This window comes from Emys orbicularis, chromosome 16, assembly GCF_028017835.1.
Source record: "Emys orbicularis isolate rEmyOrb1 chromosome 16, rEmyOrb1.hap1, whole genome shotgun sequence".
Taxonomy (NCBI): domain Eukaryota; kingdom Metazoa; phylum Chordata; order Testudines; family Emydidae; genus Emys; species Emys orbicularis.
Window position 1 is genome coordinate 30,452,499 of NC_088698.1, and position 24,200 is coordinate 30,476,698.

At 39.7% G+C, this 24,200-nt stretch overlaps 1 protein-coding gene across 4 annotated transcripts in view; it reads right to left on the minus strand.

Annotated features, from left to right (window-relative positions):
* Positions 1-96: 96 nt before the first annotated feature.
* Positions 97-24,200, minus strand: part of GIT2 (GIT ArfGAP 2) — a 50,017-nt gene continuing 25,913 nt past the window's right edge. For 2 of the 4 annotated variants that reach the window (XM_065417558.1, XM_065417559.1), the window contains 12 exons: positions 23,473-23,545; positions 23,034-23,131; positions 22,203-22,314; positions 20,946-21,088; positions 19,923-20,072; positions 15,722-15,970; positions 13,773-13,862; positions 9,083-9,165; positions 8,755-8,943; positions 5,811-5,936; positions 1,142-1,205; positions 97-309 (listed from right to left, as the gene is read on the minus strand). In XM_065417558.1, the coding sequence (XP_065273630.1) occupies positions 97-309; positions 1,142-1,205; positions 5,811-5,936; positions 8,755-8,943; positions 9,083-9,165; positions 13,773-13,862; positions 15,722-15,970; positions 19,923-20,072; positions 20,946-21,088; positions 22,203-22,314; positions 23,034-23,131; positions 23,473-23,545 (1,590 nt within the window). The remainder of the gene's footprint in view (positions 310-1,141; positions 1,206-5,810; positions 5,937-8,754; positions 8,944-9,082; positions 9,166-13,772; positions 13,863-15,721; positions 15,971-19,922; positions 20,073-20,945; positions 21,089-22,202; positions 22,315-23,033; positions 23,132-23,472; positions 23,546-24,200) is intronic. The other 2 variants (XM_065417560.1, XM_065417561.1) reach the window with 2 other exon arrangements.

The following is a 24,200-nucleotide window of genomic DNA, read 5'->3' on the forward strand; positions in this document are numbered from 1 at the left end:
TTCCCCCCTTAGTTTTCTTGTAAAAATTTGAAAAGTTACATGTCTAAATTTAAACTCCAATCTCTAAAAAACCAAGACTAAAAAACCCGAGAGGACTCAGTTGTTGTTCTCTTTGGTTGTGATGGTAACCAGTTGTTTAGCAGCCTTGGCAATGTCATATGCACACTGAATCACTTGCTGAGTGACCAGCTGGATGTCCGTGGTAGGGCAGGTCTCTATGGGCAGGGTTTTTTTGCATTCAGACTGGAGTCTGTAGGCACTAGATGTCAGCAGCCGCAGCGACGTCCTTACCAGCTCAGATTTGGGTTTCTAGGAAGGGAAAAGCAAACAAAGCTTGAGCTAGCTAGCATGGATTATACACAGCTGTTTTAGGATGACTTTGAATCAGTGAGATTTAGCATTTGTTTGAAAATGCTTTAATACTGTAGCAAGGTGGCCTGGGCTCAGTAGCTTTTTGCTCGTCAAAGGCCAGGAAAGGAAGGGCTTGTAGGGCACCTTGCGGCAAGACAAGACATTGGGCAGAAGCAGACCCTTTGGAATTCATTGAGACCCACACAGATAATTATTTGCTCCCAGAAAGCTGCCTATAAAAGACCTGAGAAGTGGTCTAAAGACATGGTCTACATCCATGCAAGTCACGAGATGACAGGTCAAGCAAAGTTCTGGTATAGCTCCATCGCTGTTCAAGCAAGATGTAAGCGTCCTTGGCTTATGGGAACTGTGGGCATTTCATCTCAACCAACCTGTGCATCCTGGTGTACCAACTAACTCTACCCACTTGGCATGGTGACAAATAGAAAGGTGCAAGGTCTGACAAAGATCCTCATCTTGATGAAAGTAATGTTCCTCCCTCCTATCTATCCATCTTTTGCTTTTTGTTCATTGCAAAAAATCTAAACCCAGGGAGGAACCACTGTAAAATAAAAAGGAGCGAAAGCTTAGGAATTTTAAATTTCCTTATTGATTTTCTTAACCAAATCAACACCCCCGCCCCCTCCCCCATGTCCAATCAGAAATATTTCACTCATTGCACCAACTTCCCTTAAAAGGTTCTTCTGTCACAAAGCCTCAAGATAAGCGAGATTGAGAGCAGAATACATTTGAGAAACATTGCCATTGCTGAAGAAATAAAGCGACTCACTTTTGGGAACAAGGCTGCCATTTCTGTTACTGCCACATGTATTCTTTCCGAGCACGGTATATAACTGCAAGGAGATGCAAAAAAGAGTATTCAAAAGCAGCAAAAACACTGGATTTTCTTGAAGTTCAATTAGTTAGTGACTATTTCTCCAAAAGCAAACAAGTTAACAGAACGGCACATTATCTTCTAACATTGTCTTAGCACAGCCTCCAAACACAACTGTAGCAGATTCTCTGCAACACGCAAGTCTGATGAAGCTTCCCATTGAAACATTCATTAGTAAATTATGTACAAATTTGTGTTTCAACCACACTGTACTACAAACAACTTCAGGAAAAGCAAGAACTTCACAGCTGATGTAAGACTCTTTGCATTAGGTAAATCAAAGGTTTAAACTATTCTTGGATTAACACAGCTTGTGGGGGAAGGAGTAATGGGTTGCACACGCTATCCTGTATCCAGCACTGTCAGATACTCAAGTATGGAAATACATGCTTACAAATGTGAAAACAGCACATCAGTGTACATGACTGACATTTCCTAAAGTCACAATTTGAACATTCAAATTTTAGAGTTTGGCTCTGCATTCCCACAGAAGTGGCACAATATGTTCTAGAGGGGTTTATCTGCCTGTTCAAAATGTAACGTCAGAGATTTAAAAAAAATTATACATATATGTGTACGTGTGTGTAAGTAAATGGCCAGAAGACAATTGCAGGCACAAAATAAAAGTTCCAGATTCTGCTGTTTAAAGGGTATTTTAACTGGAGACATCAGGATTGCACAAGTGTATCTAAGATCCCAGAGTGACTCTCAGATCCTAGGCTGAGTGTGCAGGGCTGACAAAAAACAAAACACATTCTTGTGTGTGTAGACTGAGATCAGATTTAATCTGCTATTTTAAGAATGGAATTTTCTGTACAAGCCCCAAAGTACTATGAAACCAAACTTTAGTAAAAGATTTAAGTAAGTAAGCTGCCAAGTCAAAGATCTATGCAGACTTAGATATATACTAACCTTGGAAGTGGAGCTGAAAAATCTTTAAAAAAAACAAAAAAAACTTTTATTTAAATGTTTAAGTTTTACACAAATAATATTTTGTCAACAATTTGGGATGATCAAAATTAGAAATGAGACCTACTAGGTCACCTTGTCCATACCCTGGTAGCCAGTGCAGACTGCTTTCCTACAAATGATCTTCTTTGGTTACATTTATGAAGTTCAGAGTTTCTCCAAGAAAAGAATTGCTATTTATCTTTACATCAAATCTGCATAAAGCTATTTTCAAACACTCAGCAGCAATATCTAAGGTGTATGACCTCCACAGACATTTTCACCAGTAATCTCCCAACTGAGCTTTGAAACACACATAAAGATAGAGCAAAAGCTCAGAAACGGACACTGCACAGTATATTGTAGTATTGTTGTAGCCATGTGGATCCTAGGATGTTAGAAAGACAAGGTGGGTGAGCCAATATTTTTTATTGGACCAATTTCTGTTGGTGAAAGAGACAAACTTTCAAGCTACACAGAGCTTTTCTTCAGGCGACTGAAGAAGATAAAAGATCCAATAAAAAGTTATTACCAACATCCACCTGGTCTCTCTAATATCCTGGGACTGACATGGCTACAACACTGCATACAACATGTTGTGAGAGACCATTCCAGGTGGAGTGGCCTGTTAACACCTCTGCAGTCGTAGGACAAAAAAGGGGGGTTAGTGGGTTACTGATTGTTGTAATAAGCCATAAATCCAGTGTCTTTATTAAGACCATGATTTTCAGTGTCTAGCAAAGTTATGAATTTAAGCTCACAGGCTCATCTTTTGAAGATGTTGTGCAAGTTTCCTTTGAGGATGAGGACTGAGAGGTCAGATATGGAGAGATCGTTTTGTGAAAAGTGTTCGCCTGTGGGTGCTGTGGGGTTTTTGTCTGATTTTCTGGGAGAGTTCATTTGAGTGTGTCGTGATTGTCTGGTTCACCCACATAGTTGTTATTGGGCCATTTAATGCACTGGATGAGGTCTACCACATGTTGTGATAGGCACGTGTAGGACCTATGGATCTTGAAAGGTGGGTTGTGGGGGGGTACTGAATGGTCTCCTACAATATGTGTTAACTACTTATGCTAAACAATCTGTTACACCTTGTATTTAGCTCTGACCTTGAGTACCTTTCTCAGACCTGAAGGAAAGCTCTGTGTAGCTCAAAAGCTTGTCTCTTTTACCAACAGAAGTTGGTCCTATAAAAGACATTACTTCCCCCACCTTGTTTCTCCAGTGCACAGTATATACAATCTCAACTCATGTCACTTGTCAGGGCTTCTCAGGGCCAAAGGTTAACCCTTGTGCATTCTTTAGCTTGCTGTGAAGACACAGGCCCAGGAAACAATTCACTTTAGAGAACATTTATTTCCATACTTGACAGTCCATCGTGAACATTAGGCTGTCAATGCAGTATTGTTGAATGTTAAATCTTCCCCGTTCTTCATTGCATAAATCAAAGATTACCAATTTACAGAGAAGCTGTTATGCAACTCCTAATTCTTATTCGGGATGCACACCTCACTTTTTTGGTGAAGTGTAACTACAAGATTGTAAAACTTCATCTAAGGCAAACTGAAAAAAGATGAAGAATGCCTGGTGAATGTAGACACATGGTGAACACGTACTACACCAAACCAGCAAGAGACAGCAACTGGTAAAATACATGCATTTCATCATGGTTAATATTTACTTTTAGACTGCATAGTTTGGGCTAAACTTTCAATTATTCTGGTAAGCAGAACTATTACGAAGTGCTAACTAATAATCCAAAAGTAGATTTTAAGAATCCTTACAGATTCTGCTTTAGACCTTGAAAAATATTTAAAAATTAGAATTAAAATTGATCTCTGTTCAAAAGAGAAGCTTCTGGTCAATAATTTTAGAGTTACCTGAAGCCTGAAAGAAGTTTAGCCTTCTGTCAAAAGTCTACTTTTAAAACCTATACTTTCCAAATACTCCATTTAAGATAATAATCTACAGGATAGTTAGTATAGTTCAGACCTTAAGCTAGTATTTTTAAAATTAGTTTATCAGGCAGTACCATTCAAAAGAAGAATATTTTTCCTTAGCATCATCTCTCAATTCTAAATCTAAAAATCACTTTCAGACTGAAATCACAATCGTTTTATTCAATTAACTTGCAATACTGAACATGCAAAAAAACCCCAAACATGTAAATTACAGATACACTAAAAAGGAAAGCAACACACTTAGGGGTCATTTGAGTTATGCAGGAAAGTTGCTATAAAAGGGGGACATCTTGATTGTGTGTGTGTGTTGCATTCCCATGGGCTCTTCCAAACAAAATGAGACTTCCCACCATCACTAGTTTTTTACCAAAAGTGCACTGTAGCAATCCCTGCTCTACTAGAAAGGAGAGTGGGGCTAATAACCAATTTACTCTCCATGAGCCACACTGAATAGTAGAGGAAACCTACAGAAAACAAGAAAAAAAAGGTGCAGTTTAAGCCTCCACTGATTTCCATGGCACAGTAACAGGCCCCAGTAATTATGGAATGTAAGAGTGTATTAGAGATGCAATAGTTAGGTGCATATTTCCAGGCCATCTGGGTTTGTTGCATCAAAGTTTTCAATGTATATTTGAGGAAAGCCTCTACTGATGTAAGATAAACAGTTCAAACACTAAGTACTTTATTAGTACTATGATTTGTATCACCATAGCATCTAGCAACCCCAGGACCCTATTGTACAAAATGTGCAGACACAAAACGATACTTCTCACTAGTGATGATTTTTTTTTTTTTTTAAACATACTCTGACTAAAATCTGGGTAGACACTAGAGGTCATAGTGCGACTGAATTGGCTTCCTAAATGTACACAAATTTTAGGGAATTGTCAAATTTTGAAAAAATTCTTATTACAGAGAATTTCTGAAGACTTCCTGTAACCCTTCCTCTCACTTTGATAGTGATGACTGGCCATAATAGTGTTTAGGATTAAACCTTGGGGACAGGTCACAGCCCATAAACACTGGATTTTAAACTTTCCTTTAAACAGGTTTTGTATCTCAGATGCAGTAGGTCTTAAAAGATCAGAACAGTATTTTGGTCAGGTTTTGAAGTTTTGGGTTGCCATTACATAAACTTATTAAAACCTAAAATTTAGTTTTGATGGTAATTTATGCAAGCTAGAAACTAGGCTCTAGTATTCACCATAAACAGACTGTTATTAGACTAAAAGAATAAATGTTGTGTGTTATGGGTCATGCAAATAATGCTATTTCTGCAGTAACAGTGCATGGACACTGCTACAACAAATTATGTCATCAATGATCAGATGCAGATTTTTTTGATAAACAATGACCAGAATGGAGAGACAAGCTAGGGCTGTCAGAGGGAAACCTCAAGCCTCTGTTAGCTGTACCACTAGGCCCTGATCTTGCTCCCACTGAAGTCAACAGTAAAAGCTCCTATTAACTTCACAGGACATAGGATTGGCCCCGTAACTCTTAGTACTTATTACCTATAAGTTTTCTTATCATTTAAAGCCTTTCATGCATAACCTCGAACCACCCCGGTGCTGAACGTGCATGAAGGGGGAAAGGCAGCAGAGAAAAAGAGAAAGGACACTGTGCCTGGAAGGCAGGGACAGAGGCCAGAGTACCAGGAGGTAGGCTCAGGCTGCTGATGGGTCCAAGGCTGCAGGGGAGCTCTCTCGGCCCATGGAACCAGGGTACTGAAACAGCCGAGGCTCTGTCTGAGCTTAAGCATGCTTGCACGCTCTAATGGTCTATTTAGACAGATGAGTACAGGAAAAGGAACAAAAAGAGTGAGAAAAAGGAAGGAGTTTCATTAGGAGATGGAAGAACAATTAACATTCATGTTCAGATTATCCATGTGGCAAGTCATTTTTATTTACAATATTCCCAACAAAAGTTTGGAAGCAATCTCATTACAGTTCTCAGAAGTTCAATTATATGACAATATATTTGCAATGGCACTTCTCTAAATAGCCTTATTCATATCAAAATTAAGTTAAATAGATTTGTTCCATTATTTTCCCATATAGCTTGCCCCTGCTATGTGATTCATTGAGCAGTAGCACATCTGAGGCAAAGCCATGCAATATAATACAATATTGCATTTTTGTTCGTGGCTAAGAGCTTTAGAGGGTCACGGTCACCTAAGTATGGTAACCAACATGCTCCATTTGTGGCATAGAAGAAACACTGCTTTAATAACCAAACAACTTGTTCCTTACCCTGATCTCTTAAAGCCTTCCCTTCAATATCTTTCTTCTATAACAAAGAAGGGACAGAAGAGGTCTCTTTGCAAGGCTAATCATTATTTCTTCAAAAGATTTCTCCGTTCATTTTTCTTATTTGCATTTATTAATTTAATTTGTTTTATTTACAGATCTAAAGAGATACTTGTCACTTGTGTTAAAAAAAATGCTCCCTTAACTTGAGGAAGGTTTAAAGTATTCTTTACTAAGCAACCTCACTCAATTTAGCAGGGGAAAAACATGTCCTGGGTTCTTTATTCTAGATGATTTTGGTGCGTTTCAACTATTGTTACTGGTAAAATATACAAATAAAATTTAAAATAAGAATATTGGTTATTTTTTACTGCAGCTCCCCTTTGTAAGAACCCTGGGAGCAAACAACAAGAGTGGTTTATGGAAGGGGCTAAGTCTGAATTTTGACTCAAGTGAGCTCAGTCAGAAAATGCACTCTGACTTCTCCACCCAGGATCACACAGGAAACACTGTGCATCTCCCACCTAGCCAAAGGAAAGTGCAAACAAAGTAAATAAGCATGGAAGAAGCAGAAGTGGCCCCCAGAATGCAACTGTTGCCTATTTTTCCTCAATTGTGGAGGTAAGGAGCTCAGAAACTGAACTATATGAGCTGCAAGATTTAACAAAGGTAGTTAGCCGGTTTCATGGGTAATGTGTTGTATAGTCCTTCAGCGCTGAGGCTGTGACTGCAGTTCAAATGAGAACTGCCAGAGGAAAAGAGAAGTTTATTTGGAGCCTAGGACCACTCAGTGCTAACATGGAATGCACTAACATGCGCTATGATATAGCTGCCATTATATGCCTATAAAAAACTACCTAGGAGAACCACCTGCTGCTGTTGATGCACCACAAAGAATCATTACCAACAACTCAGGGAGATTTGGCAAAGTTAACTGTCAGGTCAGAGTGCATGGGGGGAAGCTCAGGCTGAGTACTAATTTGATGTTCAGATAAATAGGCCGCTTTGATTTTTAGCACTGGCAAACTTGAGAAAAGCCTATCTAGTTCTTGGCTCTACTTTAACAGTTCAGAACAGCTTTTGCTGATGGCTTATCTATTGCTATAAAAAATAGACGATACAGGGCTATGGCTAGGGCCCTACCAAATTCATGGTCCATTTTGGTCAATTTCATGGTTTTAAAATTAGTCAATTTCACATTTTCAGATATTTACATCTGAAATTTCAGGGTGCTGTAGCCTGGGGGTCCCCGACCCAAAAGAGGGTTGGGGGGGCGCGTTGGGGGATTGCCACCCTCACTTTTGTGCTGCCTTCAGAGTTGGGCAGCCATGGAGCTTTCGCCAGGAGGTACCCGCAGGTGGGCATGATTCCCCCCACCCCGAAAGCAGCCATACAGTGGAAGAGGAAATCCTGTCCCACCCCAGCCAGGACTACCCAACTGGGGTGCTCCCAGCAGCACAGGGGAGATCAGACACACCTCCACCTCCGGGAACCTCCTCTGGCTGCAGGAAGCTCTGAAGGCAGCGCAACCACAGAGCTTCCTGCAGCGGAGGGAGGTACCCCAAGGTGGGGCTGATCTACCCCTGAGAGTGGCCATGCAAGGGAAGAGCAAGTCCCATCTCTCCCCAGCCCGGCGCTCTAACAGCTGGAGCACAGTACATGGTAGAAGCCCCCATCGGGGGCACCCGTAGCCCTGCTCCTCCCCCCCCTCCAATAGGTACATCTCATGGGGGAGGTCTGATTTCATGGCCCATGATGTGTTTTTCACAGCCGTGAATTTGGTAGGGCCCTAACTATTACAGAGAACATAGCAATTATGTACACAAACAAAACCATCTGCAGTTTAAGGGCCAAATCCTTCCTGACTGCAGCTGTTTCACAGAGGTTACACTCAGTTACTGCTGAATGTTCCCTTCTAGGTGCCCTGATCTATAACTCCTGTGTAGTTTGAGAATCCAGGGGAAATCCCACTTGTTCCCAGGCCTCTGCAGTGGTCCCTTGACCTCCGCTTTCTTAGCAACAGGATTTGCAAGGGAGCCATCTCCCAACACTTCCCCTTGCTTGTACTGCTTCTTACTGAGTGGGATGCAGGCAGACTGGGAGCAGACACTGCTCCAAACAGCAGCTGCTCCCAGGGATATCTGCCAAGTCCCGAGGAAGTGTTCCATGGAGAGAAGCTATTCCATGTCCTTTTGCCCACAGCCCCAATAACATCTGCTGCTCCCCGCAACCCAGGGAACACATGACCATACATGATTCATTTACATGAAATTAAAGTCTCTACGCTTGGAAGCATTTTATTATATTTTTAATCTTGGAAATTCCAGAGCACTTAGACTCCCATTCTTACCTGTCATGCTTATTCTCTTGTGCTGCTCGCAGCAGCTCCTGGATATTTTTAGTGATCTGTTCAGTTTTTCGAATAACATCTTCTGTACTGGGCAAAGTGGAACTTGGGGTTGCATCTGTATCTGAGTTCTCAGGGATAGATCCTTCACCCTGCCAAATGATACTTCTCTGCCTTCCTTTCCTACCTGGCCTGGGGGAAAAAAAGAAGAATGTTGAAGTGAAGTGGTCACTGGACTACAGAGCAGTTTCTATTAGCACTTAACTAGGGCTTTATGTCTGCAGACACTATACAGACACAAACATTAGCTCATTCATGTAATAAGACATACCCCGTCTCATCCAACTCCAAACTGGGGGTGGGGTTATCATAGTCACTTTCAGGCATGCTATTCTGTTTCTCTAATTTCGATGCCTACAAAGAATAAAGAAATGTTTAAGGATAGTACCTAAAAAAAGAAAGGGTCAAGAACTTTGCCAGGGAACTATTCCCTGTGTAAACTAGTTCATTCTCTTTGCACAAGACTTCATTTAGGTCCTACATTACTTTACAAGCTCAAGCTGTCATGGCCATCAGTCTCTGTTCGGTGCTACGTTATACCCACTCACACATTTTAGGCTAAGATCTTACGGGCTGAGATTTTGTTAATTTCTCTCACTGTCAGCTGTCATGTATGCTTACGTCACTATATGCAGCAGCAATGCTGAAATGAGTTAAATACCATAGGTTATTCCTCCATTTCACCTACAAGAAATAAAGTGTCTTGCTTGGCTAGTTATTCCTTCTTTAGTAAGTAGTTTCTTCACAAAGTACATTAAGTATTTTATTTTTAAAATATATTTTATACCTTGACATATCAGGGAATGTTCTTCCCCAACCATTACAAGCTGATCAGCTTTACAGAGCAGGGGTTCTGCTTCTTCATCATCATAACCCAACATTCAGCTACTTGCCACTGATGATCTTCCTGCCCCCAAGAAAACTTTGCCCCTGTTCCCAGGATATTCAAAAGGGACCCCACACAACGATCTTGGGATCACTTCTGGAGTCTGACAACCACCCCGTTTCAAATGACTGAGCAAATGCGCTTTTGCAGAAGCCTGGAGTTGGAAAATGGAATTAGCTCAACTCCCAGACAACCGCAAGTCTTACATCTTCCAATGCAACACAGGACCACTTTATGGGCAAGAGGGGGACATCACCTATTACTGCTTTATTGGGTATAGTTACCTCTAACCCTCCTCAATATAACACACTTGGCATACTTTTTCCTGAGCAGAGAGTCAGTAATAACTGAGCTTACTTGTATTCCTATGACTTGGGATTTGTATCCCTTGAGATGCCATCATATGGTTCTCTACACTCAGGAAGTTTCTCTCATTAGATTCCATGTAATCTTTCAGGTAACGAGTTATTCTACCACTTCTGTGAGCTCCAGTATAGTTTATACCCAGGGAATATACATCCCAATGATTTTTGTTCTGAATACCTCACAACCTCACCAATCTCAGGAATTCATATCCAAGGAAAGTCTGCAACTTGGGATTTTAAAATAATTCCAGAATAATTCCATGGGACTGGAAAACATAATGCAAAAGCAAGAAAGGGAAGTATACTCTGGAGCTCTCTCCCTCCTTCCTCAAACAGCAGCCCTGGATTACTTATTCTCATTTTCTGGGCCTAACACCAAAGAACAGCAAAGATGCAGCAACTTGCCAACTACAACTCCCCTCAGTGGTGCCCAGGCCAGGGCATTCTACGTTAGTACACATTTTTCTAGAGGACAGACAATTATACCCTTCCCACCTATGAACATGCCACATTAATGTCACTATGAGGTTTGGTCTTTTACTGCACAGTGCAGATCCTGGAATTGAAGTAAAACCAATCTCAACAATGCTAAGGGATTTCCTCATTCGCAGTCACATTAACCTCCCACTGATCTTTATTAGAAAAACAGAGTGAGGTTCAAGGGACCCTCCAGTGACGGATTTTAAAGGAAGGCTCGAATCAGCATGCTTAACACGCACTTTCCATTATAACAGGCACGAATGAGGCTAAGCCTGATAGACAACTCTTTCTATTATTCTTATTTACAGAAGTGCCCCCATGTGCTAGGTGCTTTCCAAACACTAAAGGACAGTCCCTGCTCTGAACAACTCAAACTAAAGAATTTCTATCCAATTTACAGTTACCTTGCATAGAAAGAAACCTAAATTGTGGTGTTCTTTTGATTACATCTAGTAAGGTAACTAGAGAAGATAGAATCTGAAAACAATGCTAGGCAGACTCTGACAATATAAAGCTGTATGTAATAGCATTTGTATGGCATTTATTTATCAGATGGTACACAGATAAAAACTGTTTGCTAAATGGCAAAGCTGAACACTCTGGTCACAAACAAAAACAGCCAGTTAAAAAACCCAGGACTTAGCCTTAGTATTGGAATTAGAGATGTGTAAGGTAGGATTAACCCCCGCGCGCACGCGCGCGCACACACACACACACACAAATATTTGAGCAAGTTTTTAGTTCCAGTAATAAATTAACTGTACCCAAATTGGCAATTCACACTTTACTGTGAAGGAAGACAGCCACTTAAAGATTTGTCATCTGCTACTATTCCATGTAAATCAAGTATTTTTCAGATTGGGCAGAAGTCACCATGTCACTTGTAGTCAGAATTAACTTGTGTTCTGAGGTTTTAAAGAGGGACTTTCATGCTGAAGAAAACAAATATCTGGCTAAAAAAATAAGCAACTGAAAGGCAAATGAATCCTCAAAATGTTGCTATACAAAGCTCTATTCCTCACAGTTCAACTGTTAAATAATAAAGCTTGAGTTGAGACACTGCATAGCTGCCAAAGAAACAGACTGATACAGTGTCAGCTACAGGATTGTGATTTCACTGCGGAATCAGATACAAGGAACAGTTGGGCTAAAAAGGGAGAGAAGGTCTTTTTAAAGAAAGGTATCTCCAAAAATAGCCATGTTTTAAAAAAAGTCATCTATGAATGCTTTTCTCCTTTAATTTGCTCCTGTGAAAGTCCTGATTTAATATTGAAAAGTGGAGCTTAAATCAATAACACACGATACTACAAAATGGGTTCTGTTAAACTATCCATAAATATATTTATATAAAACAGACATAAAAGTATAGGAAGAATACAAATATATTAAGTAGTATATAGCAATAATAGTTACATCCATTAAAGACACTTAATAACTGCAGATCCAAGCTGCAGATGAGAAATGAAATTCACTCACTGTGGTGACCCAAGGTGATTCAAACTTATGCCAATGTTTCATCTTGCTCAAAGAGTGTGTAAAAGATATCAGTTTTCAAATGATAAATTATTCTGAAATATGCTGAATAAACATGTGTAGCAAGAATCTATTTGTTAAAAGCACAGTTCTTATACAATGGTTACCTTGTAGTTGGGGCTTGTTCAGATAGCATTATTCTGCAATTTTTTGGATACATAGAAATATTTCTAAGATCCCACACAAAATGTAAAGTCTATAAATCAGGCATGACCAGTCTACTGCATCAGATTGTTCAATTAGCCAACCATCCCTAACCTTGCGATTTTGTAGTGAGGATACTTCATTCTGTGCTTCTATTAATTGTCCTCACATTGGGTTGGATTTAAGACTGCAGTGGAACAGTGTATAACAAGGATGAGAATACTGCAGGGGTTCTCAAACTTCATTGCACCGCCATCCCGGGAGGGAGGCAAAGCCAAAGCCCCACTTCCCCAAGCCGGGGGGCCAAAGCCGAAGCCCAAGGGCTTCAACCCCAGGCAGGGGGTCTATAATCTTAGCCCCGCTGCCCAGGGCTGAAGCCCTCGGGCTTGGGCTTTGGCCCTGGGCCACAGCAAGTCTAAGCCAGCCATGGCGACACCATTAAAATGGGGTCGCGACCCACTTTGGGATCCCAACCCACAGTTTGAGAACCGCTGGAATATAGCATACTTATCTGTTTCATATTTCAATGTTTTCATAAAAACGTACATAATCACAGAATCATAGGGATGGAAGGGACCTCAAGAGGTCATCTAATCCAGTCCCCTGCACTCCTGGCAGGACTAAGTATTATCTAGACCATAATGTCTCGATGAACCCTGCAGTTCTGAATCAAAACTGTTCATTCATGAGTCAGAAACAATGCAAATAGAGGTATCTTTGGGATACCATAGACTTTTATAGTTCAATTAAAATCCCATAATGTAATGGCTTCTTTTTTTTTTTTAAAGTCAGTGCAGTGCTTTTGTAAGGTCCTAGAAACCAATGTTTGTTGATTCTCAGGCCGCAGCAATCTAAGCTACCTCTAACATTGTGCCATGAATGTACTTTTAACCCTGACCTAAAAGGAGCATTGCTAAGAATGAATTCAGTCTCCAGGCCCATTCAAGCCTTAGCCTCTTTCAGTACCACCAGTAAAAGGGCTACACAATGTTAAACCAAGTGGTGGGGGATATGGATGCTTGTCTGATATAACTGGACAAAGAGCTCACTCATTTCAAACAGTCTACTAAACAGCTGTCAAAAAGTAACATCTCTGTCCATCAGTACCAACCTGGACTGGATGCAAAGTGGTGACCTCTAGAGGTAACAGGCTCCATAGCTTTTACTAACCCTTTGAGCATACCTGTGTCCCATGCAATGCATTTTAGTCAGCAGAAAAAGTACATACTGATATTTCATGAGCCAGTAAGTGCCTGCTAAATTACTTTTCTTCAGCCACCAGCTCATTTTCAATAGCATATTGTGGGATAAGTGATCTGGAGCAACTTGTGCGTGGTGTTAAATGCTACAGGTATTTTAGTTGGTGTGAAGTTAGACAAGAGTGAAGCAAGTGTATCCATAGTATGTGGCAAAAGAAACTGAAAGTGATGAAGTGCTGCTTCATGCAGGGATGAAGGCCAGTTAACAGAGAGAGGGGAAAGGACAGAGGCACAAGGCTTCCAGGGAGATGGCCACCTCCTCCAGGTAACAGACCAATTCAGAAGGTACTTAACCCTTCGTGTGCTTTCATCCCTTGACCAGGAAAGCGTGGAGGGGAAGGAAGGCAGAGATGAAGAGGAGGTCACAAACGCACTCCTCCCGATCTAAAAAAAAAAGGGGGAGGGGAGAGAAACACTCGGGAAAACAAAAAAACCCCACAGATACTCTGAAAATAACTTTTAAACATATGTGCATTTTAAAAATTGGATAAATCAAAGAGATGACATGATCAGAATGATTGAGAAAACTGACTGAGCTAGACTGGACTTGTAACTCCGGCAAAATGCATTTGACTTCTTCAAGCTACTTCGGGTATCAGTATTAAAAGGTGTTGAATTCCAAAGTGAACAAATACATTCACCAAAATGTGAAGTTAAAATTCTGCTTCTGCAAAGGCGTTCATTTAACTAATATATCCCACTAGGATTCAGTAGAAAGATTTTATTAAAGGAAAAAAAAAAAGTATGTTTCTGTAACCAAGTTTCACAAGAAAGAAAGCAATGCTTTAGAACTGTTAGTTCTAAACCAACAAGACGTTAACAAATGAGAAGTTTCAGGAACCTATGAAGCTTTCTTACACTTTGAATAAATTGCTGTGTACAAAAGAATTCTGACATTTCTTGCTGCAGGAACTGACTTTATACTGAAATCTTTCACAGCAAGTCAACATAATCTATGATGAGATCGCTTTTATCATCTAGTTTGAATTTCTAATAAGCACTTTATTATTTCCAGCAGTTTGAGAAGTCCCATACTTGTTCATCAGACTGAAAAACATCCAAGCTTGTGGCATTAATGTCGGATGGTTCAGCTCATCTGCCAAAATGGCACTTCATGTAAAATACTTTAGACATTCATGACTACTGCTTGCACGAAGCATTTTGTTTTATATGCACATGGCACTTTTTTCAAGCCAGGAAAGAAATTTCAACTTTCAAACAACTAAGCAGTCTCTTTCAAATGCATTTAATGTTTGCAATTGAGGAGAATACAAGATAGTGCTGCCTCACAGACAACATATTGACAAAGCCTTAAAATCCTGATTCATGTCAGCAAAAAATACTGCCACACATTTCCCCCTGCCTCTGGCAATTTAAAAAAAGATATGATAAAGAATGAACTCTTGAGTGTTGGTGTATTTTTTGTTGTCAGTCTAGAATGCAGATTCCTTAGAGCAGAATCAGTGTCTATGCTGACCACACTATTGGAACTTTAATAATTTAGGAAAGTACTAATCAGGACAGACTTGGCCACCTAAAAAACTAGGCTGTGAACACTAGAGTTAAAAACGAACAAAGTAAGAGACAATAATGAAAAGCTATATTGCAGAGAGATCCATGAAAGTAAACTCTCTTCCAAGAAAGGGTTGGGTGCTTCGATGTAGCATTTCTACTCATTAGCGATCTTCAGCAAAGTTCAATCCTAGTGTTTTCAAAAGGCTTGCAAGTTCTCATAGACTCATAGACTTTAAGGTCAGAAGGGACCATTATGATCATCTAGTCTGACCTCCCGCATGATGCAGGCCACAAAAGCTGACCCACCCACTCCTGGAATAATTCTCTCCCTTGAGAGTTCTACATATAAGCACATACCTGTATGCCCCAAGATCAGAGATCCACAAACTACACCTATATCTTGTTAAATTCTGGGTTTTTCTCTCCTACTTTTGAAACATTCATGCATGCATATATTGGCAAATATATTGTGGCTAAAGGAAATAGCTGAGCAGAAGCCAAAAGCCTCAATTTACATATCAGAGAATTATGTTACAGCTTTTATTCTTCAAACCATCAAGCTCCTGCAGACATGTTAATACAGCAAACAGTGATAATTCTTACTGTTTTACTTTACTAGGAGGCAGACAGTCTAGAGATTTTGGTAAATAATCAAGTAAACAAACAGAGTTGCAATAGAAAAAGCTGAACATACAAAGAAGAGCAGAAGCATTAGCAGTTTTACTTACATGTGGAGGGAAAGGCTGCAGTCTTGTTATGCTCTCTTCTGGATATGTGACTTCTCCCATTGGGAGGTAGGGTTTCTGACCCGATCCAGTCTCATACATAGACATAGGTCTGCTACCTCGTGCAGATGGTCGTCGCTTTAAAGAAGAATGATTGTTGGGGTCTGTGTATTCAGAACCAGTTTGGACCTGATATATATTGGTTGTGGCCTGTCTTCTGAGGTTCGTATTTTCACTCTGTAGTGTTTGAAGCTGAAAGAAATGTTTAGCAGTGGGACTTTGTTTTTCTACAGCAAGCAAACTGAGTATACAAATACAGCTTGTCACCTTAAAAAAAAAAATCCAGCTAGCTGTTACTAGATTTTATTATTATTTTTAAATGGAATTTTCTCTCTAAAAATCTACTTCATTTGCTTAGACAAAAATATTTTACTGCAGGTCTGGTAGATTTATAAGTGTCAGTTTCAACTTACTATTATTTTAGTTGGGATGCAAGTCAAATTGGATCTTACATTTGGCTGTTGCAGTTAAAAGCATAAGATCCATTTCCAGGTTAGTTGTATTTTTACATAAATTTTTCATTACCACGAAGGCTGTTTGAACAACAGAAAAATAAATTCTTTTCAAGCAAAGCACTCCAGTTCAGCAAACAGTCACTACAGTAACTTAAAGATGACTTAAATAAAGCCTCTGAATATGCAACTGCTAAAATTATAGCACAGATACAGCACAAAGAAAACTAGAGCTTGCTTTGCAAAGCAAGAGGAAAGTGGAGTTAAGCTTATGAAAACAGGATATCAGCTACTGCTTTCTAAGACGCCAACAAGACTATTATTAAAATCTGTGGGTGGGGAAAAAGTGCAGCAATTTAAATTTTGTTGTAGAAGAAAATTTCTCAGAATAAGTTTGCTATATTAACACATCATGAAGAAAACTGCAAATATTTAAATATTATGTACATCTTCTCAAACAATATATGGAGCATACGGTTTCAGACAGCTGATGGGCCATTCATTAGGAGTCACAATATTCGGTATTTACTTGCATTTTGCTTTGCATCATGTGAACCTTCAAGAAAATCAGTCTGTGCTGTAAAATTGTAGTCTGCCTGACACTGTCCAGTACCCATAAGTGAAGATTCTGACTAGCATCCTGAAGCCATTTAAAATATTGCCTCTTCCCACTCTGTGCAGTCTGTCATACCATGTATTGTGTGTTAAGATTTAAGGATCAGTAAAGAGCAATGCTACTCCTTAAAAGTTTGACATTTTAATACAATCAAGCAGGTCCATGCTGCACAATCTCCTTTTCCCTTTATTTTTCACCACATATTTTATAAACCGGGTGTGGTATAATTTCAGCTGTCTGCTGTTTTTCATCTATTGTCATATCAGATCAATTCACCACTGTCACTGTTTAAGTTCACAAACAAGTGCCCATGTGTCAGAAAGTCATCTGTTTTTCATGAGAACACCCTTTCACTCGATTTAGGGAGAACCCATCCATAAGTGACATACACCAATAGAGGCTCTGCCTCTTCTTTAATTGGTATCTTTTTAAAGTAACTGAAGTGTGAGAAATCAGATACATATCATGCTACTAGACAACTAGACAATTTTTTGCTTATATATTTAAATTTAATCTATGCTTAAAAATATCAAATAAACCTATGCCAATTAAGAGACCAAGGGCCATATTCTCAAATGAGATCTGGCTCCTTTGCTCTGCTCAGGTGCTGCAAAGCATTTAGATTCTGACCACAAATGGCCAGCAGAAAACTACCCTGCCATAGGGCAACTTCTTATTGGCCTAAAGCTACTGTAGCTAGGTACTATGCCATCCATCCCCCTTCCCCTTGGAGCAGAGGGTAAGGTGGAGGAGCCATGTCAGGGATGGTGTCCCTAGCCTCTGTTGGCCAGAAGCTGGGACTGGGCGACAGGGGATGGATCACTTGATCCTTACCTGTTCTGTTCATTCCCTCTGAGGCACCTGGCATTGGCCACTGTCGGAAGACAGGATACTGGGCTAGATGGACCTGACCCAGCATGGCCGTTCTTATGAGCTTTGCTATGCCTAGCCGTCGTTGGTGTAAGTCACTAAGCCAGTGACAAATCAGTGCAGCCCCATAGCTGTTCTAAACATCACTGGATCTGGGGCCAGCACAAACTGATCCTCAGAATGAGGGAGCTATGACTGGCTCTCTGATGCACCCTAGGCCCCTCATCTGCTGCACAGGAAAATCTGGCCCTGTCTCCTCCCACTATGCTGTATCAATGTACTAAAATCCTAATATATAATGGATACCCCACTCCTACAGCAAAAGCTTTTTCTAAGATTAGGTTCCTTAAAGCATAAATTTATCTCTAAACCAAAAATTAATTCAAATGATACAGACAGCTGCTTAATCAAGACACCTGCAAAAGTAGCAAAGAAGTCCCATAAGATGTCTTAGGTTCCTCTATACATTTTGCGTTCCAACAGAAATCTCAAAGACAAAAACAGGTAACTGTACATATAACTGCCCTCTTTGTATGCACAGATGTGTTTTGCATCTGCTGTTACCTGCTATGTGAGAGAGCAACTTGGACAATAACACTTGAAACCATGTCCCAACTGCTCAGTTGATCAGGTTAGGGATAAAGCTGAAGATATTCTCAAGCCATGAATGGTATTAAATCCTAATAGCTCAGAGGCCCACAAACACTCCAGGCTCTTGAAAGCAGCAGCACTGCGCAGTGGCATTGTGTCAGGACACTGGAGAAAGCAGATAGGACAATCTTTCTAGTCCTCATTGATGGGGGGAGGGATAGCTCAGTGGTTTGAGCATTGGCCTGCTAAACCCAGGGTTGTGAGTTCAATCCTTGAGGGGACCATTTAGGGATCTGGGGCAAAAATCTGTCTGGGGCTTGATCCTGCTTTGAGCAGCGGGTTGGACTAGATGACCTCCTGAGATCCCTTCCAACCCTGATAGTCTATGATAACTCTTGCGCTACCTTAGGAAAGTTGACATCTCCAGTACTGTAGCTTGACAGCACCTCTGGGCTGGTTTTCTCTACAATTATAGAATACTGCAGTTACAATTATGTGCCATTCCACAGCTGCGCAACTTCAAGGGGGACTGGTTTTATGTCAATTAATGGAATCCCTTCCTGACAAAGTAGACAGGACAGCATGGCAAACAAATCCAGAATAAAGAACAGACAGTGCAGATCACCAAAAAAATAAAACCAAAAACAAATACTGAGAGTAAGCAATTAGTTATAGGTTTTGAAAAGGAATCCACATGTACACTGACCCACTGAAAAAACATACAACTAATCCTGTATGTTTTGGGTACTAGATCTTACCTCATCTATTTGAATGTCGGCCAACTAGTTAAATTCTAGAATCTTAATGACTTTCTAGTATCAGTAACTGATAGCCTGCAGACAGAGGAAGTTTACGCACCAAGAGATCTAGTGGGTCTTTTCCATTTTCAGCAATTCTATTTTCTTCCCCTGCAATGAACTTTTGCACCTTAGCTTCCAGTCACTCTGTTTGGTGGAGATCGTCCCATAAAGCTGTCTATGTTTTCTTAAAACCTAGCAGATATCTTAGCATACATGTAGACCAACATTATAGCTAGTTCGATGAAGACAACTAATTTGCAAGCATGTAATGTACTATATTTGTTACTGGCCTGTTGGGACACAGTGACCTTTTCTACACTAGGATTTGAAGGTCTGGTAGCCTGGCTTTAACTTGACATATGTATACTTTTAACATATGCTAAACTGGTCTTGCCGGCAATAGAGACTTTTAAAATGAATATAAGCACTACCCCTTATTATTGGATTAAATAACTGACCTAACAGAAAGCAGAAGGTACACTTTATGCCCGTCTACTATCAGCTGTTTCCAAAGCCTCAAACAATTGCTCATTTTGAAACAAGACAATGGAATGAGTTTTTTTTTAAACAATGGTTTGGGAATAAGGAAAAAATCAATGAGGTTGAACTAAACAGTTCCCAATAACACCTTCTATGAAAGATGAAACATTAAGAGTTTGCTCTGCATGGATATACTCATTTTTGTTACATCAATTCCAAAATAGTTTTAATTTGTCAAAATATTTTGACTGGTCTTCACACATGGTCCTTTATTTTATATTTATATAAAAAATAACCTCATTAGCTATAGGATTTTATGTTACTATACTCGTTACCTTTTTCTGCATGGTTCTCAGTTCATCACTCAAGTTGATGTTCACCTTCATTAACTGCTGTATCTTTACCTCAGAAGCCACCAAAGCATTCTTAACTTGCATATATTCTTGTGCTGTCACTGGTCCATCTGACAAGTCGGAATCCAGGCTCTATAAATAAAATAAATCATCAGATAAAATACTTACCACACCTATAAGACAGACAATCTACCGTAAGGAAGCAAAACAGCAATGATTTTAACAGATTCCAAAACTGACTTCACACGAGTCACCGAGGAAAGTAACAACCACCTAACAGCACACTTTACACAACTAAAGCTATGGACCATCTCAGAAGAAACCTGGTCTCAATTAATTCTTAGCTCATTTACATGCAATAATATTAGCCTCGGGATTTCAAACAAGAAAAGGATGGTATTTAATAAAGATTTTGATTAAAAACAATGCATGGACTAGTATTTGATATTCTGGCTCTTACTATTCACATTAGTTTATGGGTTAGAGCAGGTGAGGAAGCCAAGATTGTTACGTTCTATTCCCTGTTTTATTGGATTATTTTCAGGAATTATTTCATCTCTCAGCGTTCATTTATCCATCTGTACTTGCTATCTCATTGATATGTAGGTGAAATTTCATGTAAAAGTATTTTGAGATATTCGGATGAAAGAAGCCAAGTGACATAATACACTAACTGCTGAAGTGCTTTTGTATTTGTGCTATTGGGTCCATAGTTTGTCTCCAAATAAAATAAATTCTGTAAGGGACTCATTTTTAGAACTGTTTCATTAATGCTTCATTTACAAATGTTTTAAGTCATATTTCTGATCCTGCATAGAGATTTTATAGAATGTGGGAAGCGACTGTGAAATGGAGTTGAAATAATGATTGAGGCCCTAATCCCATGAACACTTACACATGTGTTTAACTTCACTCACATGAGTTCTCCAATTGATTTCAATGTAAGCACGTACATAAGTATTTGCAAGAACGGGGTTTAATAGCCTACATCATTACTAAACCTACCTTCTGTCTATTTGCTTTTGCTGCACTTGCTTCCAGATCTGTATCTTCATCTGATGCAACACTGTCATAATCAGGCTGGTCGTTATCTTGACTCTCACTACTATGCTGACTGTTGATAGCTTTCAATATCAGTTCCACATTTTCTATAAACAAAAATGAGTTAATTAGGATTTGTATGCAGAATTGGTTTATGTTGTTTAATAATATCAGAAGAGAACTTCAAGCAGACTAAAAGAAAACATGAGGAGAAATGTTAGGACAAAAAATTATTCTGTTTCTAACAGAAAAAGAAAAATATTAAGTTAGCGCCATCTAGTGTGACTAGATTATCATTACCTACAACAGCCAAATCTACAGTAGCAGTGAAAGATTAATTCTGCAGTCTTTAATTTTATTCCTTTGACCTCCTTGAAGTATTTAGGTAACTTCAAGTAACTAAGGAGAATTAAGGTTTACGAGGTAACTTAATACACTTCACACAGTGAAGAAAATAAGGTACAAAATAGAATGAGATTGCCAACATATCTACATCACTATTCAGTTGGGTAATACAGGGAAATTGTATCATAAAATATGATCTTTTGGCATCTCTTTAGAGAGAATATTTTTGTATTTAAATGTTTGCTTCATATCTCCAGTGTTGGAACCACAGCTGTGTGTTACTTTTTGATTGCTGTTTTAAATGGTTGTACTCTTTGATATCAGCGAACTTCAGATATGCTCAAACAGCACAGAAAGTGAGCATTTGCAGACAACCTAACACTTAGCAAGTTCTAAAGCATGTTCTCAAGCAGAGTCCCAAATTTAGACAAGTGTCCATAATCCCTATAACACTGGCATTTTCCTGATCAACATTCCATTGACTGGTAGAGATATAGTTATAGAATTTCTGGTCTCCAAAGACTTAGGAAGCCACCTGGGGAATTCCACAGAATGCTGTTCTATACCATCAGAAAGGACACTTCTGGATTGCGTACATGTCTCAAGTCCATTTTGTTAGAAATATCACCCTTCATATTCAAGTCTTCTATAATTAAGCATTACTCTTGAGCTGTCATCAGCAAACACTACTGGCCTCTTTACATTAATCAAATCATACACCCATCGCTTTATAGCGATGACTTTAATTTGTTTACTCATTTCAAAAAATGATCAAGTCACATGATGTACTTCTAGATAATGAATTAGTAGAACTGTTATATCAGTTATACCACAGCAAGTAGAGAAGATTAGACAATTAGTCAAAAACATATTCACCTTTCGAGCCAGTGACAGGATTCCCTTGTTGTCTTCGCTTGGCATCACTTAGAATGTCTATAACTAGTGTAGCAAATTCATGGGCATTAAACCGAGCTAGTTTCTGTCTTCCCTAAAACATAGAACAAGATGCAAAACGTTACACAGGATACCATTTATGGACACAGCAATTTCTTGGCAAAACAGATACATAGTAATAGCATTTGTGCATCGTAATTAAAGCTCTTTGTATTTATATTATAACCCCATTCTCAGGGTTTTAAAAATGTCCTGCAAACATTTGTTTTCATCAAAACTGCATACAAAGGTGACTACCTAGAAGCAATATTAGTGTGTTTACAATAGTTAACTTTTTGTATTAACATTAATATAGTACCTTATCTTAAAATACATTGGTTGCAAAAAAAATTGAAGCGTCACCATCTGCTTAATCACACTTCTGTATGTATTTATTTTAATTACACACACACACACACACACACACACACACTTGCTACAAGTAACACCCAAGATTACTGTAACAGAAAGATATGGGAAACAGTGCCTCTATTTTTCCCTACTTTGTTTCATTCAGTTTCATCATTTTCCCTGTATGGTGAGTTGATTACTCAGTTTCCCCTGCTTTGTGAAAGATTCAAATAAGGGAGAGGAATACTTTAAAAAAAAAATAGGGAAATGTAACTGTAAAACCAAAAAATCAGGGCAGATGTAATGTGAAACTACTGTAAACTCTTTTAAGTGGAGTGTCCCCTTCCCCCCAGTTTATTAATGTAAACACCTGCACGACGTTAATAAAACTCTTTTGTAACACTCACAAACAAGATAACTTACCTGATTCCGTGTTGAAGAATACTCAGGATTTACAGGAAGAAAAGGGACAAGCGTGGTCTCAGTCACCAGTGTACTGTGATTCTGAGTAGCAAGCCAAACTGTTTACAGAGAAAACAGAGCCAGTGTTGGAGCAGCTTCACCCCATGAAACATCTACTCATTGAACTAGATCAAGAGATCAGAGTTTCAACACTAAGCGTAATCAGAGTCAAAGGAACTGCTTTTTCTGAGAGTTCTCCACGCAGTAAAATAATTAGAAAAACATATTTTATACCCCAATATAAAACTGAACACTCATTACATGTAGTAGAAACTAAGTACCAATCAACTCCTAAACACAAAAATTACTTCACCCATAGCATTTAGTGGCACTAGCACCTTATGTGTAACATAGCATTTCAAGTTTTAACTACATATATATTCCAGAAAGCCTTATTCACCTGCGTCTGTTTCCCGCCTGTCAACTTCATCATATACATCCATGGCAAGTTCTTCAAATAAGTGGTTACTTAGCTAAAAATAAGAGTGAAGTGATTAAGGATTCGTTAGCAATAAATCAACCCCCCAAAATCTCTTATGCTGCAGAAAGCAAATGTGCATGTCTGTACTCGAGAGACAGACAGTCTGTTACTTTTGCAGTCCAGGAAGCACTGACTGACTGCCAGAGTGAAGCTGTTCAATTTCCAAAGCAGCGTCAGAGCCTGCTGGGTGCTGGATCTAGACCAGCGGTTCTCAAACTGTGGGTCGCGACCCCACTTTAATGGGGTTGCCAGGGCTGGCGTTAGACTTGCTGTGGTTGGACCCCCACCACATGGGCTGAAGCTGAAGCCTGAGCCCTACCGCCTGGTGCTGAAGCCGAAGCCCGAGGGCTTCAGCCCTGGGCAGCGGGGATCAGGTTACAGGCCCCCCCGCCCAGGGCTGAAGCCCTTTGGCTTTGCTCCCCCCTACCCCCAGCAGGGCTCAGGCAGGCTCAGGCTTCAGTCCCCTCTCCTGGGGTCATATAGTAATTTTTGTTGTCAGAAGGGGGTCGCGGTGCAATGAAGTTTGAGACCCCCTGCTCTAGACAGATCAGGCCTGTTCTACAGCCAGCCAGTACAGATAAAGGAAAACTGACTTTTTTTCCTGACCTCACGAGAGTCCCAGCCCTTCCAATAATAATATATTGGGG